We start from the raw sequence: 15,717 nt of genomic DNA on the forward strand, positions 1-15,717 counted from the left end.
TATATACGCCTAATCGATCTAATATAATTTTTTCCAGAACTTTTGATAATACACTAGCCAGCGCAATTGGTCTGTAGTTATCCAGACTTCCCACCTTGCCAGCCGTATCCTTAACAACAGGCACCAAGGCTACCGACAACATAGACTCAGGTAACAGATGTTTTATCAAACCAGTAAAGCAAGTGACAAGAATAACTGCAACCCTAGGGCTCGCAAACTTTAGGTGTTCAGCAGTAATTTGATCCAAGCCACTAGCTTTCCTGTCTGAGAGCTGCATTATTACTTTATATACTTGTAATTCCCAGCATATCAGCACTGTAATCCTTTTCCACTTCATATGGTTCATTCATTACACAATTAAACAAGGTAAAATAATGTTGTCTCCACAGTTCTGTTATAGTAGTACGTCAACTTCAACTTATTTCAACTAGCTGCCAAGGCAACATTTCACATTTTTATTTAAGATTAAGATTTAAATCTAATATTTATATTTTATTGTATAACTTCAATTACTGATTTTGTTTGTTGTTAATAGTTTCAGTTTTAGTTAATAGTAACAACACTGCTGCTGATGACTGGAGCCTTCATGTCTAGTGTGTGTACATGATTTGAAAAAAATGTCTAAAGTTTTTATTTTGTATTTAAATTAAGTTTACATAAAAGTTTCTTACATTTTGACAGTCCAATTTAATATAGACAAAAAAAAGTGATGTTAAAATTAGGGCTGTCAAAAGATTAATCGCGATTAATCGCATCCAAAATAAAAGTTTGTGTTTACATAATATATGTTTGTATACTGTGTATAATTATTTATATATATATAAAAACACACACAATCATGTATATATTTAAGAAAAATTGGTTATATTTATATATAAAATATTTATATATAATATAAATTATATAAATGTATATACAGTATATAAATGCAATTATTCCTTAAATATATGTGTGTATTTATACATATAATTATACACAGTATAAACACATATATTATGTAAACACAAACTTTTATTTTGGATGCGATTAATCTTTTGACAGCCCTAGTTAAAATCAATCCAGGGCAGCATGTTTTTTTTGGTATAAAGCACATTTTGGCACACACTGTAATTTATAGGTGTTAGGCAAATCAGTTCCTAATACTTAATGTGTTCCAAGGAGGAAGTTCATACAAGTTCAAAAGAGGCATGAGAGCGAGTTGATTTTTCATTGCTAATGCTTTAATTGTGGGCTGTGCCTTTAAGAGAACTTGTTCATCATGGTTCATGAGCTAAATGCAGTAGAGCTGCATTCCATTTTATAAAACAAGAAGGCGACAAGAACAATAATACTCGCAAACAGTTGGAAAGCAGGGAAATGGGAACCGACAGGGAGCTAAAATGTTTGTATTTTCATAAGCAAAAACCCGTATTGTGAGGTAAGTAATAAAATATGATTACAATTGTAACATTTATAAATTCATGCAGTTTATATAACATACTGTAACAACATACATTTATAAGTATCGTGGCTCTTGAAACTTGAAACAGACCTGTGTGTGTTCAGGTAATGACATTATGCATTTTTATTTTATTTTAAACATTTTTATACAATCAAAGATACTTTAACACTGTTAAATTATGTCTTTCGTTCAACTAAGGTAAACATTAAAATATATGAGTTTTAAGTTATTTCAGAAAATAAATATACTCATTATGCATATCTTTCAATTATTATCACTGCAAATGCTATTTTAGAAATGTAACGTATAATGAAACATAAATAAATCTAAACAATGTCTGATTTTACAAATGCTAAACCCAAAACTCAATTAATTTTGGGAATGAATCTGTGTCATGTGAGGTGGACAGTACCGAAGTACATTTACTTGAGTACTGTAGCTATGCTACTTAAGTACAGTTTTTGGGTAGGCCTACCTGTACTTTACTCGAGTATTATTTTTTCTGGAAACTTTTTACTTTAACTTCACTACATTTGAAAGACAAATACCATACTTTTTACTCCACTACATTTCTGTCAAGGTCCTTGAGTAGAAAGTAGTTATGTTAGTCAGGGTATGATTTTTTCCCCGTCTCTAAAACGTGATTGGATTTTTGCGGGTGACAGACAGCCTATCAGTAATCACTCCTGTAGGGTCACATGTTGTGAAGTTTGGCGATTACAACGATTTCTATCCACTAGTGTTCTGTGAGAGACAGTATCGCTGTCACAACTAATGGTTTTGAAAGTTTTGTTTTCATGGCAGATAAGTATTTCTGTTTTGCTCTGTGTTAAAGCAGTAGGCTATTGCTATTGGTCAGTTTACGGCTATGATCAGTCTGTATTTAGTGCATGAATGGATACACATAGATGTGTAGCCTGCTTCTTTTGTGGGGCTGGTAGGAGTATAAAAAATAAAGAGTATGGCTGTCTTTTTTATCAATTCAGTTCCTTAGGTTTTGTAACATTCTAAAAGCTGTTAATTCCACAGATACTACAAACTGGTCAGTGTATTCACTGGGTTGCTTCAGAGGCATGAGAAAATGCAACAATAATAAAACGCATTGACTTTTTTTTTTTTACTTTTGATACTCAAGTCATTTCAAAAGCAAGTACTTCTGTACTTTTACTTGAGTAAAAATCATTCTTTACCACTTTTACTTGTAATGGAGTAATATTTGACCAGTAATATCTGCACTCAAGTAAGAAAGTTGTGTACTTTGTCCACAGTTCTCACGGTCTTAATGTCATTTGTTGTCACGCAAAAAGAAAGAATGGAAAGTCTTCTTTGTGAGATTCTGTCACTGGTAGTTTCTCTCTCAGTCGTGGTTTACAGTGTCTGTCTGACTAAATCTGTTGTCTCAGGTTGAAGGATGTCCTGTCTGCTAATCTAGACCAGTTATGACCAGTCGTTCCAACAGTAAAATGAGTGGAGACAAAGGACCAGCGGTCGAACTGGATGGTTTAAGGTTTGAGCTGTTTCTTGTATATTAATATGTTTACATCTGCACTTGATTCAACACATCATAAAGCATATCATAAAGTGCCAGCTCTGGATTTGTTTTTAAAGCTTGAAAAAGCCAAATAAATCTGCTTCACCGGGACCAAGTCATGTGTCACTGGGAAATGAGTCTTTGTCTGGTCTGTTAACACTGAAGGAGAAAACCCCTCAACCCCGGTGAGCTCATAGACCCCATCTCTGATAAGCTTGTGGAAACTGCCTCAAACAAGTATTACAATGTTGTTTCCATTAAAACATTTCCTCATTTTAGGCTGATTAATTGCAAGGACTCTGACTTCTCTTTGCCCAGCGGTTTGTCAATGAAAAGTCATGAGTCAATGATTTATCCTGTCAACTTCAGTGGAGACCCTATCAGTACTGAACTGAAGTATGTGTTAAACAATTCTAATTATAATAATTCTAAATGTAACAGCTTTTAATACCTCTATATATACATTTTCAGGCCAGAGCATGTACCTCAGCAAATTGTGTTCAGTGAAGAGTTTTTCCTCACAAGAAACCTAACATATACACAGCTGACTATAATATTACAAATTGCTTATGATGCACATAAATTGATATGTTTCTTTAAAATGTTGAAATAATTTAACATTATCAACAAATATGAATAATGTTGCCTAATTAAAGGAATACAGGAGTATAATTTCTGCCATCATGTCATCCCAAACCCATTTGAAATTTTTTCTTCCGTAAAACTCCAAAGGAGACATGTTGAGGAATGTTTGCTCTGGTCAATACAACAGAAGTAGACAGGAAGTTGCCGATTCTGTATGAATTTGTGCAATTAGATTTGCACCAATTTATTTATTTTGGAATACAATCAGAGTTATATAAAAAAAATGTCCTGTCTCTTCCAAGATTTATAATGGGAGTGAATGGCTGGGAAAAATTTGAATAAAAAATGCACAAAAAGTGCATCCATCCATGATAAGCATGCTTCCGAAGGCCTTTATTAACCGTGTGGAGTATTATTATCATGGATGGATGCACTTTTGGGGCTTCAAATGTTCTCCAGCCATTCACTGCCATTATAAAGCTTGGAAGAGCCAGGACATTTTTTTTTATCAAACTCCGATTGTATTCGTCTGAAAGAAAAATGTCATATACACTTGAGTGTGAGTAAATCATGGGGTAATTAAAATTTTTGGGTGAACTATCCCTTTAAACAACCTTTAACGTACACATAATGGATCTATTTAGCATAATCAGTGTTTGTTGAGATTGTGCTTGTTTACACAATACATAAGGCTCAATACTTACACTTTTACACGGGTCACGGTCACCTCATGCATGGAGTCATGTTTAGATCATATGATGAGCTCAATACTAATTACTCTATCAATGTAAACCCGGTTACGGGATGCTTTTGCTTCTGACTAAGTCATTTCTTCATTATAGGCAGATTCATCGCACGGACTCTGACTTTTCTTTGCCAAGCGGTTTATCAATGAAGAGTGGGCAGTCAATGGATGATCCTAACAACTTCAGCAGAGAACCAATATGCACAGAACTGAAGTATGTGTAAACAGACATCAGCGAATAGAATAAGTGGCCCAAACATTGAAATTTTTTTTTAACGTATAGTGACTGAAGGCCAATGGACAAAATTATAATGTGCTCGTTTTGCTTAATTATTGTCACGCTTATGTTAGTCCAAGAGAAGAAGAAGATAGATGAGGAATAACTCTATAAATGTTCTTTATTAATCCAAGAGATGAAACACCAGCGTAACGTGTGCAAAACACACAAACTAAACCAATGAGGGAGATGAGGTGAGGAACTTAATAAATACACAATGGTAATGAACATAATGACAAACAGCAGTGATGATTGATCAGTGTCCATGGAAACTGATGAGTGGCGGGAAACTTGAACAACTGAAACATGTGACTGAAGACAAACAAACTAAAAGTCCATAAAAACTAAACGAACTGAACATGAACGTCACAATTATGACCTTTAACTGACCTTTTTACCAGACCTGGCCTTGGGTATTTTAAAGTTTGGGTTGTTTTTTTATTTAATATTATATGCACTGCATTCATCCAACAGACAACACAACCTAAAGTGTTAGCACTGAACTACATTTATTTATTCATTAATTTAATCATGTATTCATTCATTCTTTTATTTTTGTTTTTGGAGTATGAACAAGCCAAACGAACCCGCTGAACCGACTCAAGTGTCTCTCGGGAATCAATCTTCACCGTTATACTTTAAGAAGGAAATCCCTGAACACAGGTGAGACCCTTATTCTAATAAACATGTGAATACTCCCTCAAACTCCCCTTAATGGATTTTGCCTCCATTAAATCATTTCTTCACTGTAGGCCGATTCATCATAAGCAGTCAATGGATGATCCTAACAACTTCAGAGGAGAACCAATCCGCACAGAACTGAAGTATGTATGTGAATGTGAAGCAATGTGTTAAACAATTATAAACCATTTAGTGTGTTTGTCTGATAGAGAAGTAAACACAAATGCTTATGATGCATTTTAAAGCATATTTATATTAGTCTTTAGAAAAGTGTGTCTGCTTCACTCAACCCTAACGCTCAAAATAATGAATTGGTTTGAGTAGGACAAACTTAAATTAAACTAATTAGTTCAATCAAATTAACTTTTATTAATATTTAGTACGATATTTTTTCTTTCAAGTTCACAGAACTGATATATTTAATTAAACTGAACTTTTTCATTGTTTTGAGTTTTATGAAATTATTTCTTTTAATTTAGACAAACTTAAGTTTAACTGAAACGTCTGGGATGTCTATTTCCCAGCATGCTTTGCCGATGGCACTTGAAAGGGAGAGTAAATGCTAAAATTAAGTGTAATATAATGGGTTTTTTGTGTGCAAGACTAATGTTAAGTGGGAGATTTAGTAGTGATTAATATTTTGTTATGCTAATTTAGAAGAATTTATGTTATTGTTGGTTTTAGGATAGTTACCATCATGGTGACAAGTGGTGCATGAGATTGATTTGAGAGCAAATCATAATTTTAAATTGTTACACTCATACAACAAGTGCATCTGTAAAACATACTATTGCTAATATGTTAGCAAATTAGCATGTTAGCAGATTAGCTTGTTAAAGCAAACTTTATACTAATAAAAATGTTCACATTGAGATTACATGAAAGTTTTAAGTTAATTGTATGAATTAGTGTACTCATACATTTTAATTGTTCTTGAAATGTTTAAGTACATAATACAACTCTGCTAGTTATGCTTACTTAAACTATGAATTTCGTAACTTGAAAAAATTGAGGCAAATGACTGCCTTAAATGTTTTGAGTTCTGCCAACTTATTCGGGTTTACAGTGTGGCAAAGAAAGAGAAGAATTGTGCCTCAAAGTTTGGGATTGTTCACCCAAAATTAAAATCAGTTACGCACCTTCATATAGTACCATGTTAGTTAAACTTAAACTATATTATATTGTAAGTACAGTCTTGTGTAGAACAGACCCATATTTCACTGAAAAACCTTCACCGCAATTCCTAATGTGCAGGAAGCAGTGGTGTTGATAGGACTAATTTGAAATAACATACAGGTATACAGCAGATTATGTAAAATATTAGTTTTTTGTGTGTATTATGTATTTAGAGGTATAGTGTGTAATTTATTGATTGTGAATAAAGCTCCTTTTTAATGTTATTGTGAACTAAAAATGTTTAGTTTTGTGTAATTTATGCTGCTAGGTGTCAGTATAATTTCAAGATGTCTGCAAGTGCAACATAAACAAAAAACACTTACTGTGTTAAGCTGGAATATGGGCGACATTAGACGAATTACAAACCTCACATTTAATAAAAGTTATTTAACATTATCAACAAATAAACATGGCAACATTAAACATCATGATGATTTTTTTTATTGCATTTACATGCCTGTATTTTTCTTTCAGAACTCAGCAGAAGGAATTAAGGTCAAATGTTCTAAATGGTATTAATTTCAGTGGTTTCATATGAATCTTTAAATCAAAATATTAAAAAATGTAAATGATCTAGAATTTTTATTTATTTATTACATCTTATGTCAAACTTCACAGAGGATCTGATCTGGACATGTAAGCTTAAGATGATGTTGAGGAACAGGTGTCAGTGCATTTTCGAGGGGAATGAAGAGCACAGCAGCCCCTCTCTGCTTGACGACGTCTATACAGAGCTCTATATCACTGATGTTGGAAGCAGTGAGGAGCACAGCAGGGAACATGAAATTAGACAGATCGAGATGGCATCTAAACATCCAGCCACAATAGATGCACCAATCAAGGCTAATGATATCTTTAAAGCTTTTCCCGGATCTACTAAACCAATCCTAACTGTGCTAACCAAAGGAATCGCTGGCATTGGGAAAACAGTGTCCGTGAAAAAGTTCACACTGGACTGGGTTGAGGAGAGAGCCAACCAGGATGTCCAGATAATATTTCCACTTCCTTTTCGTGAAATGAATGGATTTAAAGAAACTAAAATTAGTCTGATACACATTCTTCAGCGCTTTTTCAATCTAAAAATAGACGCAGAAGTGTTACATTCAGACAAATACAAGATAGTCTTCATCTTTGATGGACTTGATGAATGTCGGTTTCCTCTGGATTTTCAAAACAACAGGAGTTGCTCCAGTGTGACAGAATCAGTCTCAATCGGTGTCCTACTGACAAACCTCATCTGCAAGAACTTGCTTCCTTCTGCTTTGGTCTGGATAACTTCACGACCAGCTGCAGCAGGTCAAATACCACCTGACTTAATTGACAGAGTAACCGAGGTACGAGGTTTCAATGACTCCCATAAAGAAGAGTACTTCATCAAAAAAATAGGTGATCCAGACCTGTCCTCCAGAATAATCTCACACTTGAAGTCTTCAAAGATCCTTCACATCATGTGCCACATCCCAGTGTTCTGTTGGATATCAGCTACAGTTCTTGAAAATATGTTTCGGGATTCTGATGGTGGTGAAATTCCCAGGACCCTAACACAAATGTACGTACACTTCCTAATTTTCCAGATCAAGCAAGGGAGTCACAAATACGATGGGATTTCCGAAGGTTTTAAGTTGGATAACCAGACCACATTGTTGCTTGGAAAGCTGGCTTTTAAACAACTTGAAAAGGGTAATTTATTGTTCTATGAGGAAGATTTGAAGGAATGTGGCATTGAACTCAATGTTGCATCTGTGTATTCAGGAGTTTGCACCCACATTTTTAGAGAAGAGGCAGGACTGCTTCAGAAGAAGGTCTTCAGCTTCGTACATGCAAGTATGCAGGAGTTTTTGGCAGCATTGTATGCATTCCTTGTGTTTGTCAACAAGCAGCGAAATGTCCTCAGTCAGACGACAAATGCCAAAATCATAAGTACTTTAAAAAAACTATCAATGCATGAATTTCTGAAGTGTGCTGTGGATAAGGCTTTAGCAAGTGACAATGGACATTTGGACCTTTTTCTTCGCTTCTTGTTGGGACTGTCACTTGAGTCCAATCAGACTCTTCTTCAGGAGCTGCTGACTGAGGTGCTGAGCGATGCTGAAGGCAACATGAAAACACTTCAATACATCAAGGAAAAAATCAGGGACCACCCTTCAGCAGAGAAGGCAATAAGTCTTTTCCATTGCCTAAGTGAACTTAAAGATGATTCTCTGGTTGAGGAAGTGCAGGAATTCATACATTCACAGGGTTTTTGTGGTGGAAAGCTGTCTCCTTCACGTTTTTCTGCTTTGGCTTATATATTGCTGACATCTGCTGAAGAACTGGATCTTTTTGACTTGGCAAAGTTCATTCATCCGAGCATGACCTCGAATGAGGGACTGTTGAGACTGTTGCCAGTAATCAAAGCATCTCGATCAGTTCTGTAGGTATCTCACTCTACTCAATATGCAAACACAGATGTGTACAGTTGTCTAGCATATTCCAAGCATTCAGTCATGTTGTACATATTTAACATGCTTTCTTGTGTTACTGCGTTGATAACAACCTCAGTATTAGGTTGCGATAAAATTACCTTAAAATGATTAAACTGAATGTACTAATATTCATATAGCTAATTGTAAATATGTCAACTAATTTTAATTAACTTGCACAAGATGATTATCTTCAAATTATTTATTTGCCATGATAGTTGACTTCCAAAAGAAAACTCTAGCAACCCTTGCAGCGAAGCTGAGAATACATACAGTACATGTTTGCATTGTTATGAGTTGTATTTGAACACATTTCAGAATGCAGTAGCATGTGAAAGTACTCCTGTAACTTGATACATTCACATACCTTTGCAGAACGAGTTTTAGGACTTTAGATAAGATACACAGTAAAGTGTTTCTTGTAATGTAATTTAAAATACAGTTGGAGAATCTTTTGAATCTTTTCCCTTCAGATTGAGGTGTTGTAATGTGACAGAGAAAAGCTGTGCCGGCCTGGCCTCTGTTCTTAGTTCAAGTCTCTCATGTCTAAGAGAGCTAGATTTGAGTTCTAACAATCTTCAGGATTCAGGAATAAACCAACTTGCTGCTGGATTGGGGGATCTTCAGTGTAAACTAGAAAGACTGAGGTAGGAAGTTGACTCAAACTCATGGTATAGGATGTTGAAGAGATTTACAGTAGCATAAATTGCAAACTGATTGCTGATTGCTAAATTACAAACTATAAGTCATTGCATTGAGTCTCAAAACCTGTTGATGTGCTGTGGTATGAAAATAAAATGATAATTGATTGATTTTTACTCAGAAGGAACATCAACAATCTCCATTTGTCTTCCATTTTATCACATTGCTGTCTAGGAGAAACAACTAACATATTTAATTTTAGATTTTTTTCTTTTCTTTCTTGCTGTTGCAGACTTTTCAATTGTAGCATTGGTAAAGACGGCTGTGCCTCTTTGGCCTTGGCTTTGAGATCAAACCCGTCTTACTTAATTGAACTTGATTTGACACACAACAATCCACACGATACAAGTATGAAAATGCTTTCTGATGTACTGACAGATACAAGCTGTAAACTGGAAACATTAAGGTAAGTTCTAATATGTAATAAGTGGGCACTAATTTATATATAACTATTACTTCCTACTGGGTACAATAGCAGTGGCAAATGTTTTACTCACTTTAAAAACTGTCTAGGTTACGTACACGGAGGTGTCGAGATTGTGGAAGAAACCGGTCTCCTATCTAGTTCATACTGCACAAACATCACACTATTCCTCAATAGTTGGCCACAAAGAGCACGGTTATGTGCGATTCCTAAGGTGGAGGAGATGCTAGCTAGCTAGCTACGTCTGCATCGTCCCTAAAGGCCCTGACATTGCCCACCAAGCCAGTCCGAACAACTTCGGCTTTGGTGGTAGGGTTTGAAATTAACACCCGCCAACCTGTCAAATGCGGGTAAAAATCAACTGTGGTGGGTAACGCTGTCAAATCACTAGCCAATTTGGCAGCTTACTTATTATGTTTACTCACTTTGCTGGGGAAGTTCCTGGAAGCCAAATCTGCGCAGATTTAGCACAAATGTTAGGAAGTCTTTGTCCATTGAGTGCGTTGACGGAAATCTGGTCCTTAAGTGGCATGATGGGAACGTGGAACCTTTGAGCAAAGTGTTGGTCCATAATATTACCTTCTGCTCCAGAGTCCACCAAGGCGTGAGAGTGATGGGTATAGGTTGCCCATCTCAGTCTTACCGGGAGGATGGTAGATGAGGTCTTCTCAGCAGAGATCCCACCCGACAGTAGTCTCATCGTAACTACCGGGCTCGTTCTTTTAACGGGCATGACTGAAGAAAGTGCCCAGCTCCTCCACAGTATAAACACAGTCCTTTGGATCTCCACCTCTCCTTCTCCTCCCGGGAAAGCCGAGCTCTACCCAGCTGCATGGGCTCGTGATCAAAGACGGGCGTGAAGTATACTTTTAGAACCACTGCTCTAAAAGCTGTTAGTTGCTATTGGAAACATGGTTGTTTTCAGGTATTTAGCCTGGATCCTCTTACTCATTTTCTATGGCCTTTGGAAGTGTGGGGAACTTTGTCTTCAGTAAAATCTCCGATTGAACTTCAATTTTATTCGTCTTCATTGAGCATAGTCTCTTTATGTGGTCTAACTGTAATCCCCCTGCACTATAAAAGGACGTCTCGGGTCTGAAGGAAGACTGGCAGGCATGGCTGAATTGTGGTAATGGAATCGTGTTACATACTGTACGTTACATTCAGGGAACCGAGCTAAATGCATGATCTAGATTTTCCCTTTCAAAGAGGAATTCAACATTGCGTCATGGAGTTAACGCTATGGGGACATTAATACCCACTCCGCAATACTGAACAAATGCCTGCTCACTGTGCTGTGAAACCAGCTAGGCTGTAGCCAAATGTTACTGAGAGAATTATTCACAATGGTGACAATGTCCACCTTTATGGTTTGTCCTTCCATTGCCTGGTGTCCATGCCTCCTCCATTCTCCTCTATTGTACAGTCCATTCGTACATGACTACATGTGGAAACATAATGCAACTTCCGCATTTATCGGACGGGCCGAAAAATGGGAAAGTGGGACTCTGCTAGCAGTAATGCCCATTCATCACTACCTGCTTTCCACTTCTGTAACAGCCTATATAGAGTATGCTACATAATCCCAATATCAGAATAGCGATAGAAGAAGTGGGACTATTGCACACTCCCTTCATCCATACATTAATTGTGAATACAGAGGGAGCACATTGCTACTACCTCCATACTCCCAATACCAAAGAGGATGATAGATGAGAAGCGGGCAGCAAGTTGCTGTATTGCCCGCTCTCCTCTTCTGTTATAACCCTTTCTATATAATACAGAGGGAGCATACAGTGGCCATTTGCGCATTTCCAAACCAAAGAGTGACAGATGAAGAAGTGAGACGCAAGTGGCGAAGATTGCCCACCTTCTTCATCTGTAACAGCCTGTTATATGCAAACTCTCTGCACAGGGGAGGGCAACAGATGAGGAGAGCGACGGTATTGCCCATTCTCCTCTCTTGGACTAGGAAGGCAACTGATGAGGGAGTGAGGCGCAATAGCGATCATTTGCCCATTCACATCTTCAGTCCTGCCTATGAACACGGAGAGAGCATTTCTTTCTGACCTCCATTTTCCCAGTACCAAAGAGGCAACAGGGGAAGAGCAGGACATGAGTGGTGTACCTCTTCGTCTGTATCTCTGCAATACATCAATATCAAGTCCACACTAAAGAGGGCAGCAGATGATAAATTGGGCACAATAGCTATACCCCCTTTTCTTTCCGAATACAGCACATACTATGTGCATAGTTCTTAACAGCCCCTTACTAGTAGGCAGAAGAAAAACAGCAGTCCTGTCGTAAAGTCTACAAATATAAACTGGAGGCTTTTTTTAGGTTGATCGGCTGTGGACTGACGAGAAAAAGCTGTTCTGCACTGGCCACAGTACTCCAGTCCTCATCTACAAGCCTGAAACATTTAGAGTTAAGTATGAACGGCTTCGAGGATGTAGGAGTGGAACTGCTCTGTGTTGGCCTAAAGAACCCTTCCTGCAAGCTTGAGAAACTGAGGTATTACATTTAATCAAGTAGACTAAACAAGTAGTTTAACACACAGCCCACAGGGCAATAACATGGTGCTAACAATCTGATTCTGAGGAAACAATGTCACATGCTGTGTATCAAATGACACTCATGTTTGTATGCCTTTACTATTTGCAGTCTATCAGACTGTAAAATTACAGCCAATGGATGTTCTGCATTGTCATCTGCTTTAAAGTCAAACCCATCACACCTGAGAGAGCTGGATCTCAGCATTAATAACCTCACAGACACAGGAGTAAGGGCTCTGCTCCCTGTGTTTGAAGACCCACGTGTTCGTCTAGTGAGATTATGGTAACATGCCTCTAGATTCATGTGAACATCTCACAATTAACCAATGAAACTGTATGGATATTTAAAACTTTTTTATTGTTTGTATGCTTTTCTCAGGCTCAATAATTGCAATCTAACACATAAAAGCTGTCAGATGGTGGGTTATGTAGACACATCCAAACACTCGAGTCTGAGAGAGCTGAACCTCAGTGCTAATAACCTGCTTGACTCAGGTTTAAAGCAGCTTTCAGTGGGAGTGTGTCATCTTCTATCAGGACTGCAGTCACTGAGGTAATACGTTTTATTTAACCCAATAATGATTCTCCCATCATTTACCCACCCTTTGTAATGGTCTGGGTGTATGTTACGTTAAGACCCATGTTTGGGGATTCTCGCATTCGTTGGGAGAGTGGAGGCGAATGGAGATCTGTTTTGTTTTGTGCTTTAAAAAAAAAAATACAGTCATTAACAGTAACTTGTGTCATGTGGATCATTTACAGTGCATAATAGGTTACACCTTGTCGTTGTTAGTGAACTGTTACTCTAATTTTCAAATTGAACAATGTGTTGAAACTGGTAGATGGATGTATTTACACAGAACATTTGTCTGTTTTTACTTGATCAGTAAGTAATCTTGTTATAATACCCTTTGCAGTGTTACATATTGTGGGCTTACGGCACAGGGATGTGCTGTTCTGGCATCAGCTCTCAGCTATCACCAATCACAGCTAAAAGCACTGGATCTCAGAGGAAATGAACTGTCAGATTCAGGAGTTAAACCGCTCTCAGATCTGCTGGAGGATCCACTCAGTAAACTAAAAGAACTGGAGTAAGTGTTTGAAACTTAGCATACAGACAGTATACTCCTCTTGTTGTGCCATAAAACATCCCATGAAAAATTATACATTTAATTTGTTTATGTTATTATTTAAATAATAAGACAGGATTGGATTAACATATATGTTTTAATTGTTTGCCACATGCACTATTCAGGTGAATTTTAAGGCCACATTTCACCCTAAAACAAAAAAATATATATATTTTTAAATATGTAAGTGTACATTTATATGTGTGTATCTAGAAATATCTAGTCTACATATACCAGTATCATCAAAATGTAAAAAAAAAAATTCAGCACAACAAATTTTACCATTATATTACATTATAATTGACCTAATATTCATGTTTTACATTTCAGTAATGAGAATGGTATATTGCAAAAATAAACTGTTACAAATGGCTGATTTTGTCTCTCCATCTCACAGATTCTCGGGTTGACAATTCAGACGCCAACGGATGTCCCTCACACACAGGCAGGGTGGGAAATTAACTTTTTTGTCCACCAGCCACAGTGGCTGGTGGATGCCCAATTTTACCAGCCACTTATATTTTTTACCAGCCACTTTTTCCGGAATTCAAATTGCAAGAAAGAAATTGCTTCAATACGTTTTTTATTTATTTCAGGGTACCCCCAGGATCCTCCAGCTTAAATTCAAGGCTTTTTAAGACCTTTTTAATACCACTCCAAATGAAATTCAATGCCAACTTCGTACCCATTCCAACATAAGTATGAGGGGAAAATATCAAATCTGTATAAATTTTAAACCCTGGAAAATAATTATGTAGTCTATGTAGGCTACTTGAATTAAATAAAACATTTTATTTAAATGATCAGTCATATTTAATACATACGCAACAGCGTTGTAGTCCGCTTGGTGTGTGTAGGCCAGTGTTCATTTTGGCAGCCATTTTTGATTTAGTCTTAGTCTTCATCTTCAGACGAAAATGCTTATGCAAACTTTTAGTCATTACTTTTAGTAAACTGCAGTTACTTTAGCTAGCTATTTTATATGAAGTCTTTAGACAGAAAATGTCATAATTATTCTCTCTAGGCCATTCAATTAAGCTTATGAAAAATTATTTACATTGCACTCTTTAGCAGTAGCACTTGTGCAATTCTATCCCTTTTCCTAAGTTCCTGCAGTCACACCTTTTCCATTAAGGGACAATATTCGCCCCCTTTAATACATTTTTTCATTTAATTTTTAACCTTTATAATACCTTTTAAAAATAAATAATGCTTTAAATAAAACAATGTTCAATAAATATGCAATGTTAAAAAACGTTTTTAATATTAATAAAAATATTATATTAAAATAGCCAGTAGGTGGCGGTCATCGAGTGCTCACGATTCGTTCAAAGCCACAGATTTCGTTGCAAAATAGAGCAATAAGCCTGACTATACGGTTTTAAATGCAGTACATCACTTAAATGTTACCCTTTTTTTTACTGTTGTATAAAATCAATGTCACATTTGAAATCGTGTGGATATTCAGGAAACATTGCACTCTTGCTCATATATGATCAACATTAAAAACACTGCTGGATATCAGCCTGCATTTTGATCGCAGATTTAGTCGCACAAACAGCGCAAGCGGCTCGCGACAGAACACAGACCGACTGAATGACACTTTAATTTAAGTAGAACAACCCCAAAGAAAGATCGCTGAACTCCAGCTTGTCTGTGTTTTCAGATCATCCGCGCTTCTTCAGCAGTGTAGAGAGCGCGCGCGCATGGTTAAAAATAATTTCCCTTTCTTCTGCACCAGCTCAGCTATATATATATACACTTTTTATTTTATTTTTATTCTCAGCTTAGCTATGTGTATAAGTTATACAGTATAACGGTCTCTTCAGCGCCGTGACACAGCGCTGAAAACCAATCAAAAGAGTTAGGCCTACTCTACAAAAGTGTATTATTGTTACTTAGCAACCGCATTCTTTGACAAAGGCTGTCCAATCCGTACAATGAAGTCACTCGCAGCATGTGTTTATTGGTTACTACTTAATACATTCAATGTTAAGTCAATGTAAAG

The 15,717-nt window shown here is 36.6% G+C and overlaps 1 protein-coding gene across 1 annotated transcript; it reads left to right on the forward strand.

Moving 5' to 3' along the window:
- Positions 1 to 1,287: 1,287 nt before the first annotated feature.
- On the forward strand, positions 1,288 to 14,506 carry LOC306993479 (NACHT, LRR and PYD domains-containing protein 3-like). Its single transcript, XM_079603275.1, has 17 exons — positions 1,288 to 1,417; positions 2,845 to 2,948; positions 3,050 to 3,157; positions 3,252 to 3,368; positions 4,400 to 4,516; positions 5,147 to 5,242; positions 5,332 to 5,403; positions 6,911 to 6,948; positions 7,055 to 8,849; positions 9,372 to 9,545; positions 9,833 to 10,006; positions 12,365 to 12,538; positions 12,689 to 12,862; positions 12,959 to 13,132; positions 13,497 to 13,670; positions 14,107 to 14,159; positions 14,306 to 14,506. The coding sequence occupies exons 2-16, from the start codon at positions 2,881 to 2,883 to the stop codon at positions 14,117 to 14,119; spliced, it is 3,468 nt and encodes a 1,155-aa protein (XP_079459401.1). The 5' UTR covers positions 1,288 to 1,417; positions 2,845 to 2,880; the 3' UTR covers positions 14,120 to 14,159; positions 14,306 to 14,506.
- Positions 14,507 to 15,717: the final 1,211 nt, after the last annotated feature.

This window comes from Phoxinus phoxinus (genome assembly GCF_949152265.1).
Source record: "Phoxinus phoxinus genome assembly, chromosome: 25".
NCBI classification, from domain to species: domain Eukaryota; kingdom Metazoa; phylum Chordata; class Actinopteri; order Cypriniformes; family Leuciscidae; genus Phoxinus; species Phoxinus phoxinus.

What these genes read in the sequence shown, in the direction of transcription:
- LOC306993479 (XM_079603275.1), top strand. Translation starts at nt 2,881, where the DNA reads ATGACCAGTCGTTCCAACAGTAAAATGAGTGGAGACAAAGGACCAGCG. An exon ending in AAAGCATCTCGATCAGTTCT is followed by an intron (nt 8,850 to 9,371) that starts GTAGGTATCTCA and finishes TTTTCCCTTCAG; the next exon opens with ATTGAGGTGTTGTAATGTGA. An exon ending in TGTAAACTGGAAACATTAAG is followed by an intron (nt 10,007 to 12,364) that starts GTAAGTTCTAAT and finishes GGCTTTTTTTAG; the next exon opens with GTTGATCGGCTGTGGACTGA.